General features: G+C 33.6%; 1 protein-coding gene across 5 annotated transcripts in view; it reads left to right on the top strand.

Moving 5' to 3' along the window:
* WDPCP (WD repeat containing planar cell polarity effector) overlaps positions 1 to 18,741 on the top strand; it is a 401,691-nt gene that overhangs the window by 193,514 nt on the left and 189,436 nt on the right. For all 5 annotated transcript variants that reach the window (XM_074287032.1, XM_074287033.1, XM_074287034.1 and 2 more), the window contains one exon: positions 13,508 to 14,117. In XM_074287032.1, the coding sequence (XP_074143133.1) occupies positions 13,508 to 14,117 (610 nt within the window). The remainder of the gene's footprint in view (positions 1 to 13,507; positions 14,118 to 18,741) is intronic.

Genomic DNA, 18,741 nt, shown 5'->3' with positions numbered 1-18,741 from the left:
TTAGCTAATATAAGTCTGTTGTGTCAATGTAATGATTTATAGTTTATAAAACCCATAAACATGTAAAAAGATTATATAACAGTTCCCTTTTACAAGTATGAAGATTAAGTCAGTGACTTAGGGCCAAAATGGTTGCCTGAATGGAAAACAGATTACCTAGGTCACATATTCATCTTTAGTAAAAATATAAAATTCATATCAGGATGAATAATGATGACAAAATCCAATGAGAAACTACAGTAAATTTTTTCCATCTAGGAACTGCATAAATGCATTCCTAAAACTGCATAAAATAAAAGCCATTAATTCAGCCAACACCAGCAGCTTTCCAGCAAGACCAACAAATGGCCAGTAACACCAATAGTCTGCAAGGCTCTGATTCTAGAGACAAAAGAGTGACCTTGGACATCAGAAAGCTTGGGTAGGGGTGGTACAGAAAACCCAAAACTTGTGACCTTGGAAGCCCTTGGGAAATAGCTATGACTAAGATAATTTGGCAGCTTTCATATCAAGTTAGTTTAGGCATCTGAAGATTCCAAGATTCTTAACTTCTATTCTGAGATACCATGAAGATCCAGCCCTTGGAATCTCAAAGATCCTGTGGGACTTAACTCCACAAAATAGAGGTCAGTATAGGAACCCAGGGGCTAATAGCAAAACCATGCAGGGAGTACCATCATAAAGGTTGTACTCTGACATTCACACAATGCACCAGTTCAGGAACAAAAGCTAGAAAGATAAGTACATCAGAGAAAATAACAATCATCTGAATTTTTAAAATCAGTGAAGATCGAAAGATACTTTCAACAGAAGAGAATAGTTGTGCTAATTCCAAGCAGTGATTCAAAGAAAAAAATATGACACAAGTTTTATATGAATATCTAGAAGAAATGAAACAGGAATAGAGGCTCTGGAGGAAAGAACTGGAAGGAGAATGAATGACTTAGAAGAAAAGAAAGTGAATCTTATACATGGACTCCCTAAAAACTAGAATAGGCTAAGAGTAGATCAATGTGTCAGTAGTTCCATGAGAAGAAAGAAAAATGAAAACAAAACCAAAAGATTGAAAAATTAATAGAAAAGGAGAAAGATATCTGAGGTGTGTGTGTGTGTGTGTGTTTGTCTCTGTGTGTGTGTGTGTGTGTGTGTGTGTGTGTGTGTGTCTGTATTTCCATCCAGGAAAACATGTCAAGAAAAGAAAATTTAGGAATCACTGGATTGCCCCCAAACCACAATGAAAGCCTGGATTATATATATATATATACATATATATATATATATATATATATATATATATATATATATATATATATATATATATATATATATATATATATATATATATATATGTATATATATATATATACATAGATATATAGATATATATATTTATAAAATTACAAATAAAATCTAAACCTATTAGAATCAGAGCACAAAGTAAAGGTATAATAATTCCATCAATTACTAACTGAGGAAGACTCCAAAAGCAAAAGTACTAGGGATATCATGCCCAAAATTCAAAATTCCTGCCTCTCCATCACCTTTCATGTTTGATTAGATATCAAGTTGTATTACTTCCAACAACATATTATTCCCCTCCACCATCACTTCTTGATTCATCCTACCACCATTGTTAACAGCTTTCTAGAACCTCTTAGAATCCTCCTAACAGGTTTTTCCAACTTTATTCTCCCCTACCAAACCATCCTTCCCAACACTGCCAATCTCTAATTCCTAATATATAGATCTGGTTATATTACTCTCTTCAAAAATTTTGCTTTAAAATATACAAAGTCCCATTCTAAGAAACATGAACAAATTTAGTTTGATGATGATACTGCCATCTCAATCATGTTGGTACTGTCTCCATCAGTACAAATCACATCATCAAGTCTTCTTATCCTATCTATGTAGCTCTTTTCTTGGGGCTGTTTTACATCCATGACAATCTATTCACTTTTCACGCTGGGCCTTTTTTCAGATTTCTTGGCGTTATAGAGATGCCAGTGGAGTGTATTGGTTATTTCTCATTTTTGACACATGACTTTCCCAATTACTTTTTCAGTCACTATGCTGATAACCACCCTTTCTGTATTTCACTTATGTAGTTCTTTGGCCTGAAAGGTTTAGAGTATGCAAGGTCAAGTGGTATTTTTTGTTAAATGTACAAAAATACAACTTTTAATTCATTGGAACAGAAAGATTTATTAAATATGCTTTGAATATGATACATCCTATTTTTGTGTTAAAATAAAACAATATTCATTCAGAACCAGAGAAAATCCCCTTATTCCCAAATACTACATACCCCTTAATGCAGTCTAAAATTATATTGATTTTGTTGACTGTCATATCACATCGACTCATATTGGACTCACTTATCTACAGACTTCTCCATATGTTTTCCAGACAAATTGTTTTCCAGCCACACTTCTCTTAGCTTGTATTTATGAGATTGAACTTTTGAAACTATGTCCCAAATATACCTTAAAATTAAACCTGTTTATCTTAATATGATTATGTCTCTTACTGGCTTTATCACTTATCCTGAGTCCTTTGTTTGAAAATTTTTATGATGTCTTTGATCTTGCCTCTCCTTCATCTTTCATGTTTGATTAGATATCAAATCGTATTACTTCTGACTACATATTATTCCATTTCTCCCCTCCACCCTCACTTCTTGATTCATCCTATTACTATTGTTATCATCTTCCTAGAATCTCTTAGTATCCTCCTAATAGTTTTTTCCAACTTTATTCTCCCTTACCAAGCCATCCTTCCCAACATTGCCCATCTCTTCTTCCTAATATATAGATCTGGTTATATTACTCTCTTCTTCAAAAATTTTGAGTAGCCCCTTTTGACTTAAGCAATGAAGACCAAATTTCTTTTGCTTGGCATTCAATAATAATGATTGATAAAATGCTTTTTACCTATACTGCTTTAAAATATTCAATGTCCTATTCTAAGAAACATGATCAGAATGCAATGTCCTCACTTAACATATGAGGAAACTGGAGTTCGTAGAGATTAGTGACTTGCCTAAATTTATATAGTTAATAAGTGCCAAAGCTAATACTCAAACCCAGGTTCTTTGACATTAAATAATTTTGGGGGAAGGAATAAAACATTTATTAAGCACATAGGAAGAAGACATAAAGATAATAGAGTATCCTTGCTCTCGTGGAGCTTAGCTCTCATTGGAGGAATTAAGCATGTTCACAGATGCATGAGCAAGATAGGTTGGAGAACCACCTCATAAGCACATTTAACTTACATAGATTTAATTTTACACAAAAGAGAGAAAAGCAAAAATTATGTGAAAAATTCTACTCACCAATCTGCTTGGTGAGTACATGCTCTGGATCATTGTGAAATGAAAGACATGAATCTACTGTTCTCTAAGTCAGTGCCAGTTCCTCAGTATCAGTTCTCAACCTGAGAAAAGCATCACTAGCCAGGTTCAGAGGCATCTGAATAGTATAGTATTCAAATAGAATAGTAATAGAAGACTTCAGCTAACATTCTCTGGTGACTTTCTGACAAAACCAAACATTTTAACTAGTGACATTTCAGTTTGTCCTAATTATCATTTCATCGTTCACAGGATAAAGAAGAAACTTTTATTCCAGATCTGATTCTTGCTAAGAAGAAAGAACTAGGGTTTTTAGAAATGTGAAGGAGTGAAAATAAGGGTATTTGAGGGGAAATAATTTCTCTCTAGAGTCTGTGATAGGAAGGGACATGCTGGGCATAATCTGATTTGCATGCTAGATTTTGGGAGAGCAGCAGTTAAAGGGTTCAATGGAAATGTAGGTAAGATACCATGGACTACAATGCTATATAAGAAGTCAACTCAGGAGGGGTGAGCTCTCAAGGATTACATTCCCAAAGGGAAATAAAGCATTCTAATGAAGAAGGAAAGCTGTAGTCATCTGAAAAGACATGTGAATACACAGAGGACTCACCACAACAACATATATACATATATATTTTTTTAAATGTGTAAGGAAAATAAAAGTAAAGATAAGCAAAAAGGAGTGTCAAGTGCTAGAATTTAAAAGGAGCTGAAGTTGGCAAGGGTTAAGGACAGACCAAAAAATGTTTTCTTCTTTTATAAAATCTGTATTAAAGGAGGAGGATTTACAGTTCCTTCTATTCTATAGAGCCTGTCAGAGCACACTTCCCTCACCTTCCCTTTTTTACTCCCAACTAGCTATTGTTTCATTCCATCAATTTCACCCCTACAGAAACCTAGAGTACCTACCAGACTCACTTCCCAGTGAGGATCAGCAAGGGTCCTATATCCCTTGTCCTACATTGCTGCTCATACCACTTGAATCCATCAATCAGCCAATATTTTTTTAAGCATTTACTATGTATCAGCCACTATGTTAGGCACTAGGGACATAAATCCAATAAATAAAGTAATTCCTATTTTCTTTTTTTATATTTAATAGTTTTTATTTACCAGATATATGTATGGGTAATTTTACAACATTGACAATTGCCAAAACTTTTGTTCTAATTTTTCCTCTCCTCCCCCCCACCCATGGCAGGTTGACCAATACATATTAAATATGTTAAAGTATAAATTAAATACAATATATGTATACATGTCCAAACAGTTGTTTTGCTATACAAAAAGAATCAGACTTTGAAATAGTGTACAATTAGCCTGTGAAGGAAATCTAAAATGCAGGCAGACAACATTAGAGGGATTGGGAATTCTATGTAGTGGTTCATAGTCGTCTCCCAGAGTTCTTTCACTGGTTGAAGCTGGTTCAGTTCATTACAGCTCTATTGGAACTGATTTGGTTCATCTCATTGTTGAAAATGGCCACATCCATCAGAATTGATCATCATATAGTAGTGTTGTTGAAGTACACAACAATCTCCTGGTTCTACTCATTTCACTCAGTAATCCCTATTTTCAAAGAACTTGTGTTTTAATGTGGAAAAATTAAAATCCACATTGCTACTATCTCTAAGGTCCTCTGGGCTTTACCTCTGAACTAAAGAGGCAGTCAGTGGCACCAGAGGATAAAGCTTAGGGACTGGAATCAGGAGGACCAGAATTTAAATCCAGCCTCAGATGTTTACTGACTGTGACTCTGGGCAAACTATTTAACTGCTGTCTTCCTCAGTTTTCTCATCTGTAAAATAGGGATGATAATGATATCTACCAAATGGACCAAATGAGATAATATTTGTAAAACACAATTCCTGGCAAATGAGAGGTGCTTACTAAATACTTATTCCCTAATTTTCTGAAGCTGAACCCTTTTATAAAATTTTTGCCTCTTGATCAGTGTATAAGTTCTTTAAGAGGAAGAATTGTCTTGCTTTTATTTTTGAATCCCCAAAGCTTAACCTTATGCTTAGCACCTATTAAGTGCTTAATAAATATTTCTCAATCAATCATAAGAGAATGGATAGGATCACTATTTGGGATACATGGAATAATGATAACTGCACAGAATGAGGGTAGGGACTGTCATACAAGCAATGAGACCACATATTTTCTATATGTTTTAGCTAATTGAGAGATGATGAAAGTGTGGACCATTATGGAAAACTGCTTCCCAAAACTTCTTCCTTGTAAGTGCTTTCATTAGGAAGGCTTCATTTCATGTACTCTCCCAAAATATTGTATATAAGGAGTCTCTATAAATTGTATCTGGGAGAATAAGTCTACAGGTCAGGAGTTATGGTTGTTCTTTCCATCACCTTTTGCAGTGTTAATGATGTGAATATTTTCCCCTTATCTTTGTTGTTTTTCTTCCTATTTCTTACCTTGTATGTCATTCCCTTGATTAGTTCCCTCACTTCTTTGTTTAATCTGTGTTTTTCCTCTCCCTGTCTTAGGTAGGCAGAGAAAACAGAAATGAATTTGATAAGACCATACTAAGTTAGTACAGTGCTTATTGTCAAAAATCAGGTGAGGCAAAAAGGGGAGAGATATATGCCCAACAAATATTTTCACCATTGTAATTATAGGAGTCTGAATCAAGTAGAGATTCCCCATGGATAGTGAGGCCCACCAGATACTCCTGTTGGCAGAGGACATTGGTCTTCATTGCATCGAGCCCCAACACTTGGCAGATGTTATCAATCAGTAAACATTTCTAAGGAATTTACAATGGACCAGCCACTGTGTTAAGCACTGGAAATATAAAAAAAGGCTAAAAACAGTCCCTATTTTCAGTGATCTTGCATTATAACCAGGGAGATATAAATAACTAGGTAAATATAAGATATATTCAGAGTAGATGGAATTATTCCAAGGTTTGGTACTGTTCATTCATATGCACAGACAAGACCAAATACATAGAGAGTGTATATTATCCGATTCCAACATGCATTTTTTATGTACTATAGAATTTGTTCAACAATGACGTCTTAATTTAGGACAGGTAGTACAGATGGACAATGAGCTTGATTCAACCTTAAAAAAGAGGAAAAGACTGAGTGGCCTAAATTGCTTGGGGGAAACAAGAAGCTTATTTACTAACTCCAAGTTCTTCATGAAAGCACAGGCCCTTCTTTTATTGACATTTCAGCAGAATTGCTGCATCCCCAGAGCTTTGCATAGTTCCTGGAATATAGAAGGAACTTAATAAATACTGGTCATCGATTCACTGATTGTTACATGGCAACAGTGTGTGGAATGCTACTGATTCTGAAAAATCAAAAATGAGTATCACACCAACAATGGAAAGATGCATGGTGAATGTGAGCAGGCTGCAAAATATAATCAATGGGCAATCTAAAAAAGAACAGTTATGAAGGATTTATACAATTAAAAGAAAAGATGGACTGGCATGAGTGAAAGATAACAGGATGTTGGGATAAATCAAGAAAAGCCTCTGGTAGTTTAGGAAAATCTCCCCTGTGGCAGCCTTTTGGGAGAACATTAACAAGAGTTGTCCAGAATGGGCAGACATGGATAGCCTGTTCTCTATAACTTCAAAAGAGAACTCCCAAATTAATGATAGCATAGATACATTTGAGTATTAGATTATTAATCTAATATCCTAAAGATTATCACTTACTAATTCATACCCCAGTTGGCTGATATTTTTGTTTGTGATAACATTTTTGTTGAAGCTTTTTTATTTTCAAAACATATGCAAGGATAATTTTTCATGATTGACCTTGCAAAACCTTGGTTTCCAATTTCCTCCCTTCCCTTCCCCCTCTGCTAGATAGTAAGTAATCCAATATATTATAAACATGGTAAAAATATATGTAAATCCAACAGAGGCATACATACTTATACAATTATCTTACTGCACAAGAAGAATTGGATCAAAAAAGGAAAAAAATTAGAAAAAATAAAATTCAAGCAAACAACAACAAAAGAAGTGAAAATGCTATGTTGTGATCCACACTCATTCCACACAGTCCTCTTTCTGGGTGTAGATCATTCTCATCATCACAAGATTATTGGAACCGGCCTGAATCATCTCATTTTTGAGAACAGCTCCATCCATCACAATTGATCATCATATAATCTTGCTGTTGCCATATACAATGAAATCCTGGTTCTCCTCATTTCACTTAGCAAGTGATAATTTTTTCAGGTTTTCTCATTTATATACTTTGCAATGAAATAATATTCATATTCTTCTTGTTCTTGAATCCTACATTCCCATGGCTGTTTATTCATGATTTGCCATTATCTCTTTGAAAGATGTATTAATTATTAATTTGATATTAAATATTTCTCTTTTCTCATATTTTTTCACATAAACAGATTGGTTAAATTGGCAACATCTATTATAGGAAAATAGTTTATAATCTTGGTTCTTTCTAGGGATGTGAATGAGGCATGCTCTTAGTTTATAATACAGTGCTTCCTTGATTAAAAACTAAAACAATCTCCTAATTGGTCTGCTTGCTTTAGTTAATGCGAATACTGTTGCTAAACTCCAGCATGTGTTTTCCTCCAGGAGGGAAAAATAACCTCTTCTTCTTTTTAGCTTTTAGAACCCCTCACAACCTGTCCCCAATCTATTCATCCAGCTTTACTGAGCATTACTATTCAGACAAACATGTCTTCTTGCTATTTCTCACTTTCTTTCTGTCATTTTTGTGCCTTTGCATGGCTATTATATGACTTATATATTTATATTTATATATATATATATTATATATTTATATATATTTAGTCTTATATGACTAAAATGCATTCCCTCATTCCTTCTGCCTCCTAGAGAGCCTCTGTTCCTTATACTTACGCATATATATTATCTTCTTCATAAGCTTTTCATGAGTCTCTCAACTGTTATTGTCCCTCCATCCCAATCTCTCTTTCATTTAACTATTGTGTATATGTTTGTATTTATTCAATCTACATTTATACTGTATGTTTTTATTTGTACTTTTCTTCCCTCGCTCCCATTAGAATGTCAATCCAGGGAGCAGGGATTGTTTTACTCTTTCTACTTGTTTCTCTTATGCCTGGCACATGTTAGGCATTTAATAAATACTTGTTGATTGATATCCTAGAAATAGAACTTTTTTTAGGAAGTCAGATGTTATTTTCATTAACATTTAATTTTTTTCATTCAACACATATTTACTGAATGCCTGTTATATCAAAGCTAATTCCTGTGAGGTTTACCAAGATTGTATCGTGAAGGTATTAGTAATCTATTAACAAAGATATGAGAAGTGCAACAAACGTTATTATGCAAGAAGGGTCTAAATTTCATAAGAAAAGTAAAAAGCATTATAGAAATTGAGTGAACAGAATGATCACTTTTGCCTTAAGTATCAATTAAGGCTTCAGAGAAGAAGTAGTATTTGTATTTCCTTTTTTTAATGGATCCATTTGATTTGTCAAGAAAAGGGAGAAAAAAGAGCATTCTAATCAGAGGCAAAAACATGAATAAATATATGGAGGTGGGAAATCATAACTATATTTGGGCAATAAGCGATCTCTTTTGATTGAAGTATAACATGTTTAGGGAAGTTAAAGGACATGAGATTGGAAAGGTAGATTGTATCTAAACATGAATGGCCTTGGATAGAAGGCAAAATACTTTAGATTTTATTTAATAGGCAATGGGGAGTGACTGAAGATTTTTGAGGCAAGACATGTGATGGCAGAGGAATAGGTAGATTTATTTGAACTGATGCAGAATGAAATGAGCAAAATCAGAACAATTTATTTAGTAACAATGACTTTAAAAAAAAGAAAAACAACTTTGAAAAACTTAAAAATTCTGATCAATATAATGACCAACCATGATTCCAAAGAACATAATAAAACATATTACCCACCTTCTGAGAGAGAGGTGATGAAAACAAAATGTAGAATAACAAACACATTTCTAGAATATATGTCTCGGAATGTATGCCCAATGTGGGGGGTTTGTTTTGTTTAATTCTGCATATCAGATTCAAGAGTTTTATTTATTTTTGACTTTGTGGAAGGAGAGCTAGTGATGGGGCACCAAAAATGAAAAAAAAATTGCATAGAAGAAACAAAACATAAATCAATAGAAAATACTCTGAACTAGGACAGCTTTGGAAGTGACATGTTGAATATATTAGAAAACATTTAATATTGTTCATAAAACACTGGTGGTTTCATATATGGTCCTTTCCCTCTATTCTTCTTTGTATATGGAAATGCTCATCTTATTGGGGATCAGATTTTTAAAAATATTTTTTCAATTACATGTCAAAACTGTTTTTACATTTGTTTCTTTTTTTTGTTTTGAATTCCAAATTCTATCCTTCCTTCCTTTCCATTACCCCTCCCCAGACAATAAGAAATCTAGTTTTAGTTATCCATGTACAATCATGTAAAGCATTTCCATATTAGACATTTTGTACAAGAAGTCAAGTTAGTGGGAGAAGAAGAGGGAAAGGAACAAGGATGGGGGAGATGGAGGAAAGGAAGGAGGGAGAAAGTGAGAAAGTATATTTCATTGTGATGCCTTTGAAATTGTCTTGAATCATTGTATTGCTGCGTCTGTAGAGCTAAGTCATTCATAGTTCTTCATTGTATTGGACTGCTGCTACTGTGTACAAAGTTCTCCTCGTTCTGCTTATTTCACTTTGCATTAATGTACATGTAAGTGTTGCCAGATTTTTCTGAAATCATCCTGATTGTCATTTCTTATAACACAATAATATTCTATCACAATCATGTACTATAATTTAGAAAAGCAATATCATTTAAAAAATATGAACGAAAACCTCAATAAGAAGAAACTTGATACTCTTCATTCTACTTTTGAATAATACTTTATTATCAGGATGGTTTTCCTATATTGAGCTTCCCTATAATTTCCCTTCCATTTAGCATAGGCTATGCAGAGCAAGTCTAATTCATCTTCCACGTGAGTGGAACCTTTCATATTATTTTGACCTAAGATTATGAATTTTCTGATCAAGATGTCTGTCACTGGGATACATCCATTTCAAAAATAGAGATATTTTTGTGACTACCTTTTCTATTTTAAGTTTTGTTCAGTGATGTTTATATATGTGTGTATACACATATATATATATGGATGTATATAGAATATATATATAATGTATATGTATATATACTTAGATGTATATAGTGATTAAAATTAGTATCCAGTATTATTAGAATTTTTACTTAAAGGCAGCTTGGTATAGAGGAAAAAAGCATTGGATCTCATCTTAAGAAACACAAGCTCAAATCCTTCCCAAATTTAGCTAGCCATGTAACTTGGCTAGATCCCTGGGCCTTAGTTCCCTCTTCTGAAAAACTGGAATAATACTATTTGCATTGTCTATTTCACAGGGTTATTGGGAGAAAGGTACATTAAAAACTTTAAGTACTAGACATATACAAATTATTATTTATTATCTACCTGACTTGGTTATTGTAGTAAAAGTACATCAATCTCAAAATGTTATATCAGTGTGAATTACTATCACATTCTTCTTTTGTTGTAGTTTTTGTCCTTTCTTTTTTTTTTTTTGAGGATGATTAATATTGATGATACTAATACTTTAAATTGATGCTATTTTCAGAGTACTTTAAATTATTTTCTTTGATCCATACTAACCTGTGAAATAAGCAGAGAAAAGTTCTTCCCCCCTTCCACTGAGAAGCAGACAATAAGAGGAATTAAATCATTTCTGAAAGTTGTGATGTGGCTGATTCAATCTAAATCTGCAACCTGGGTCATGTAACTTTTAAGTCCAGTATTCTTTTCCTTCTGTCATACAACTACTTTCCTCCTTTTGTTACTACAAGTATTAAAAGTATGAAAGCATTTTTTAAAAATGTCTTGTGTCGAGAAATGCAAATTAAGACAACTCTGAGATACCACTACACACCTATCAGATTGGCTAGAATGACAGGGAAAAATATACACGGAATGTTGAAGGGGATGTGGGAAAACTAAGACACTGATACATTGTTGGTGGAATTGTGATCACATTCAGCCATTCTGAAGAGTGATTTGGAACTATGCTCAAAAAGTTATCATACTGTGCATACTCTTTGATACAGCAGTGTTACTACTGGGCTTATATTCCAAAGAGATATAAGGTCCCAAAGAGAATTTTAAAAAGGGAAAGGGACCTGTATGTGGAAGAATGTTTGTGGCAGCCCTCTTTGTATTGGCCAGGAACTAGAAACTGAGTGGATGCCCATCAATTGAAGAATGGCTGAATAAATTGTGGTATATGAATGTTATGGAATATTATTGTTCTGTAAGAAATGACCAATGGGATGATTTCAGAAAGGCCTGGAGAGATTTACATGAACTGATGCTGAGTGAAATGAGTAAGACCAGGAGATCATTACATACTTTAACAACAACACTATATGATGATCAATTCTGATGGACATGGCCCTCTTCAACAATGAGATGAAACAAATCAGTTCCAATAGAGCAGTAATGAACTGAACCAGCAACACCCAGCGAAAGAATTCAGGGAAATGAGTGTGAATCACTACATAAAATCCCCAATCCCTTTGTTTTTGTCCGCCTGCATTTTTTATTTCTTTCACAGGTTAATTGTACACTATTTCAAAGTCCAATTCTTTTTGTGCAACAAAATAACTATATGGGCATATATACATATGTTGTATTTAACATATACTTTAACATATTTAACATGTATTGGTCTACCTGCCATCTGGGGCAGGGGGTGGGGAGAGGGAAGGGAAAAATTGGAACAAAAGGTTTTGCAGTTATCAATGCTGAAAAATTACCCATGCATATATCTTATGAATAAAAAGCTAAAAAATAAAAATAAATAAAAAAATAAAAAATTCCTGTGTCGCCAATATCATCGGCTTACAACAATCAGTAGGTCTTAACTAATTTTTTTCTTGAATTTAAAATAAATGAATTATTATAACTGATGACTAGGGTAGAGTCTTTGCCCCAGAGCATTGATATCCAGAGTGGCAAGCTTCCTTCCTGAGCAATAGGAAGTCTGGGGAATGATGGCAAATCATCTCATTGAGAGCTTCATGCTTTCTGGTCCTCCACCATTCTGTTTTATATTACTTGGCATAGTTTCTTTATGATTATTCTTTAGAATCATACTACCATGAAACTATTTTTATCTAGAGAAACACATCCCTCCCTAAATCCCAAAGGGGTATGGGTAGATCTCTGGGGAAGGAAGGAATCAAAATGTAAGCCTCTTGAAAGTGGGGACTATTTTTTTTTTTGTCTTTGTATCTGTAATACCTAGCTAGACACCTAATAACTTTGTTAATTGATTGATCGATTGATAATTGATTGATGGACAACCCATCTTCTAGCATCCTAAAGCCACTACCACCCTCTCCTACCCCTCTTAATTGTCCACCATCCTCTCTCTTCTTAAATTCTTCTCTTTACCCACTGCCACCATTGTTATCACCAGTCCCCAGAAGAAAAGATGTCACTGAAACTTTATAGCATCACATCTCCATTGCCCAGAAAATAATGTTCTAAACAAAGTGATTTCTTCCCTACTTATCTCAAATAATCATTAATATTTACATTCATTTGTTTGATAATAAGTATGATTTGGGAGGCAATGTGGTACAGTGGAAAAAACAATAGCACTTGAAATCAACCTGAGTTCAAATCCACCTCTGAAGCTTACTATCTATGGGTCTTCATTCAAATTATTTGACCTCTCTATGTCTATCTTTTTCCTCCAAACAAATAGCATTGGAAGTTTGGGTGCCATTTCTATTACTTTTACCTAAAATAATTGAATCATATTCAGGCTATTTAGTTATGTCATGCATGTAGTACATAGATATTTGTCAGTATCTTTTTTATTTTATATTTTTCTTAAACTCAAGTTTAAAGCAATATTTTAATGATAAATGTTATTTCTGATACTGTTCTTTTTCTATGTTTAAATTTTGTGTTGTTTAGTTCAAATTGGGAAAGGAATGGTTTCTAATAAGATGCTAGCACACTAGTTAATATACAGCACATTATGCAATGAAAGAAGAAAATAAATGTTTATCTGAATATACTTTTTTTTCATACAGGTTCTGAGTTTCATCCGTACAGAATGGAATCCACTTGATGCTAGCTTTAGCACTAATCAGCCTTATCAGGTGCACACAGTAGAGCATTCCATCAGTGTAGACAAAGAGCCCATGGCTGACAGCTGCATTTATGAGTGTGTTCGAAACAAAATCCACTGTGTAACAGTCACCAGAATACCACTACGATCAAAGGCCATCAGCTGCTGCAGGAATGTTGCTGAAGACAAACTAATTCTAGGCTGTGAAGATTCTTCAATCATTCTCTATGAAGCCCATCGAACAGTGACTCTGTTGGCTCAAGCTGAAATTTTGCCTACATTCATTAGTTGCCACCCAGGTGGTGCTATCCTACTGGTTGGAAGTACCCAGGGGGATTTACAGATTTTTGACATAGCATTATCACCTATTAAAGTTCAACTTTTGGCAGAAGACTGCTCACCAAAGAAAACCCTGAAACTTAGTAAACATTTTGATGTCTCCAGTAGCCTCATTCAAATGCAGTGGACAGCTTCTCAGTTTGTTCCTCAGACTCCTAACAGTATTGACATTCATGATCTTCTGTTCCTTATGTTTGACAGAGGGCCACTGGGTGTACTTCTCTTTAAACTAGGTGAGTAAAATAAAAGGATAAAGTGTGAATTATAAAATGTTTCTAATACTGATATTAGAATTAAAGCCATAAACTATTCCTATAATACATTCACTTTTTGATCAAATTAGTCCAGGCTTTATCTTTTATATTTGTGGTTTTATTATCAACATTAGTTCATAAATATTCCAACAGGCACTTCAGACATTTATCACAAAAAATTACATTGATTGTATATTTCCATGATCAGAATTTCTGAATGTTCAAACATAAAATAATAGTTTTCAACAAAGCATCTCAATAAAAAATGACTTGATTTTTTTAATTACCTCAATTTCCAAAAAAAAATATTCTTACTAAGAATACTTTGATATTTTAATGGATCTATGACCTTATAAACATTAGTTTTTCATCATTTATAGAGATTGTTTTCATCACATATGATTTTTTGCATATCCTCTCAGAAATACTTAACATATTGGAAACCCTCTGCTAGATCATTTAACATTTAAACAACAACAATAACAAGGACTGATATTTATGTAGTGATTTACAACTTACAAAGCATTTTCCATAAATTCTCTCATTTGATTTTCACAAAAAACTCAATGAATTTTATAATAGGTAAGTCATCCTCATTTTGCAGATGAGAAAATTGAGGCTCAGAGAAAAATAATTTACTTGTGTCATACTGCTAGAGTTCTAATAAGGATTTGAATTTAAGTCTCCTTTAAGTCAGAACTCTTTTTCATAGATCTTGATGAGACCTTAGATACCTGATGGTCTGTTTTCTTTAAAAAGATAAAGATAATAGGCTCAAAAAGGTTAGACGATTTATCTAAGATAGATTATGAAGTCAAAGTTTAGAGTCAGACCTTGACTTCTGATTCAGCATTATGGTGATTCAAATGTCAATGTTGAAGGATCCATAATAAAACCCAAAGTGAAAAATATAAACATAAGAAAAAGGAATATGCATTTATATAATAAGTACTATGTGCCAGCACTGTGCTAAGCACTTTTACAAAGATTACCTCATTCAATGTTGGCAAAAATCCTGTAAGCTGGGCGTTATAATTATTATTCCCATTTTATAGTTGAGGAACCTAAGACAAATTACTCAGGATCACATGACTAGCTTGTGTCTGAGGCTACATTTGAACTTGGGTTTTCCGCTCCAAGGCCCAGCACTTTATCCACTGAACCACTTAGCTCTTCCCTAACTTCTCTTTTAAATGCATAAATGGTGTTTTGATTGTACATGTTATGACCAGTAAATAGAAAATAGAAACGAAGCACATGTTTAAATGCTGAAAAACTTAGCTCCTATTTTTACAAATAGATATGTGAATTTATCTCATTGATTAAAACATTGCCAATTCACACAAAAATATAAAACTTCCTAGGAGATAGGGACTTAAGCAATATGGCAATTATTTTTAGTTCCTGAAATTAATTTAATTTAATTCATATGATTTTATTAACCTAAAATAATAATAGTAACTAACATTTACATATTACTTTAAGACTTGCTGAGTGCTTTACCTATAACATCTTATTTGAGCTAAAAGATAATTATCTATTAGTGAATAGATTTACTATACCTTAGTTGGAATACAGCCTTTCCAAATAATAAAAATGTACCTGAATATATTCAAAATGTCATTATTATCCAAGAAGAATGTTGAAAGGCTTTTAAAACATGTGTACACTGTCATTTACTGTAAGATAAATAATCCAACCCCATTTTGTCCAACAACAGGTTTTACAATTGTATATCTCCACATTCAACACTAAAGTGGATGTTTGATGTTTTGCATGTTGTCTGTTTAAAAAAAAAATACACCATCTAAATTACCCAGTTAACTATTAAGCAGAAGATTCCCTGCCCAGTATACCTAGTTTTTCTTTAGTTCTCCCTTGTGGGACTACTCACAGCAGCTTTCCAGAAAACCCAGCTTTCCCTGCCTATCTCTAGCACATTTATGTTCTTACTAAAGCAAACAAGCTCTCAGTGCAGGGATTTAGAGGCCTTCCTGCTAATTGCCGGCTTGTAGACTTAATTGGACTATCTCCCTGGGCACTATTCCTAAATCAATTAGGCAATGAGTTGGCTGTCACCTCTTTTTCCCAAGAAGGTCTCTTGAAAGCCTAACATCCAAGAAAAACCAGGCCTCCCAGATGGGAAGACGGTGACCTCTCCAATTGAAATATATCGTTTTAAATTTCTTTTCCTATCATTAAAATTTTTGTAGGCTGGGGAAATGTTCCTATCTTGCAGCATCTTTTAAAGGTCAAATTATGCAGTTATGCATTGATAATTATCTTTCCCTTTTGCCAGTTTTTATGCATTAATAAGGTTAATATCTAGTATACTGTGATTAGTCATTTTGTTCTTTCTCTGAATAGTAAATTCATCAGATGTAACAGCTAACATCATTTTTTCTCCACAAAAAAGTTACACCGAAATAAGACTAAAGACCTAACTTATATTAGGATCTGCTCTAGTAGCAGCTAAAAACAAGCATGCTTTCTTGTACTAACTTATTTCTAAATCTGGGCATTCATATGGATTTTTCATGTATAAATTAATTCATTGCAAACATAAACAGGTGGTTGCATGTACACTTTACTCAAGGCATATTTATGAGGTTGGGGTGTTTTTTTTTCAGGTGTTTGTTGTGCAAACCTTTGGAAAATGTGACACTAAAGGTGTGGCTTACAATTTACCTGTGATTGACCAGATTTAAAAGGAATTTTTTTTCAGTTATTAATATAGTAGAGCCAGGTTCTAATTAAACCAGGACTTTGATTTTGAACCCCATAGGTAAAATGATTTCACCACAGAGGAAAGTTCAGGTTCCTTACTATAGATCACTACTCTTCAAACTGAGCAGACATCTCACATTTGCTGAGGAACAAGTATGAATGACACCTCAGTAAAAAAAAAAAAATCTATCATTGCAATTAGGGGGGGAAAAAGTAACTGAAGAGTATGTGTTATTCACAAAGAGACAGCAGTGTTGTCTTCATGTATAAAGCATATTCTTTGAATGTTTAACCTAATTAAACTTTTAGAAAATCTTCACCTAACAATTAAAACTATCTTTATCATTGAATCATAATATATCAAAATTAGAAACCCTTCAGAGGTCATCTTGTCCAATCCAAAGCTGAATTAGGAAGCTACTTTCTAGCACACCTTTGGCCACATTTATACCTTACTTGAAGACTTTCAAAGATGGGTAACTGATCATCAGCCCCAGTATGATGACAAATTCTACATTATACAGCACTAATCATTAAGAATTTTTTCCACTATCTCTTTCTCCTCTTATCTTTGGAAATACCGAAAGCTTGATTTCTCTTCCATATAATAATCTATGACACACTTTCAGATAACTATACCATCTCCTTTTAATCTTCATGTTAAACATTCTGCATTCCTTTATCCCCATATGACTTGGATTTGAATCTCCTCACCCATCGATTACCTTCCTCTTTATGTGGTCTAAAGCCCAGCTTCTTAAACTATGGCTCTTGATCCCTTATAGGTATCATAATATGAATGTGGGGGATCATAAAATGTGATTTATTATTAAATATTTGATTTGTATACCTACATACCCAGGGTCACATAAAAATTTGTCAGGCAAAAAGGGGTCCCAAGTAGAAAAAAATTAAGTTTTCCTAATCTAAAGTACATATGACTGGATAAAATTTGATTTTACTGGTTCATCCCAAGTCCCCAGAATGTATATGTGCTATGCAGCTGCTATTACATTTTGGCGCAGTTAGTGCTAGTTCTTGGCTGCCTGTCCTTCATTCAATCAATCATTTGATAAACATTAATTAAGCACCTATTACATATAAACCACTGTGCTAAGTGCAGTACTCCTTATTCCTTTTTTAAGCAGTTCAGAGAACATGCTCATTTCAATGATCCAGACTATAGTATTCCCCTATCTTCCCTCACTGGCGATTGAGGAAATGGGAGGTAGGGACTCAATGTAAGATGTAAGATTTCTCATTCATTGCATTCAAATATCATCCTATTTAGAAATAGCATAGCAGAGTAGATAGAGGATAGGCTTTGAAGCCAGGAATTTCTAAGTTCAAGCTTCTCTCTGACATGTACTAGCTGTGTGACTCTGAACTATATTTCTCAGTCGCAAAGTCAGTTCTTTAACTCCAGAAGAGATAAGAAAGGTATTTATATGCATTAATAGAGAAAATTTCCTCACCAAATGGTGGAGCTACCTGCACCAAATGAAATCACATGTCCAGTCCTCAGATAGTCCCATCCTAAATTTTATTTCATTAGATAAGATCTATAGTTGTCAAAACCTTTTTGAATCTTAGTTTGTTTTTTTCAATATATAAAACTATCCCTCCTGGTTTTAAATTATTTACTAAGGACATAGAGCAGATAAGAGATTAAGAGACAATAGTAGATATAATGAAAAGACTGAAATGAGCTTTCTAAAGTTTTAAGTTATTATATTCTTTTAGCAACAAATTCAAAAGCATTAAACAGTCCTGGAAAAAAAACAGTTGTATCCCATTTTCTATAATTTTTGAAATGTCTTCTTTTCAGCATTTTTGTTTTATATATTAATTCAACTCAACAAACATTTAAGTGCTA

This window comes from Sminthopsis crassicaudata, chromosome 2, assembly GCF_048593235.1.
Source record: "Sminthopsis crassicaudata isolate SCR6 chromosome 2, ASM4859323v1, whole genome shotgun sequence".
Lineage (NCBI taxonomy): Eukaryota > Metazoa > Chordata > Mammalia > Dasyuromorphia > Dasyuridae > Sminthopsis > Sminthopsis crassicaudata.
The sequence above is the reverse complement of the archived record's forward strand: the minus strand, read 5'-3'. Positions and strand labels throughout refer to the sequence as shown.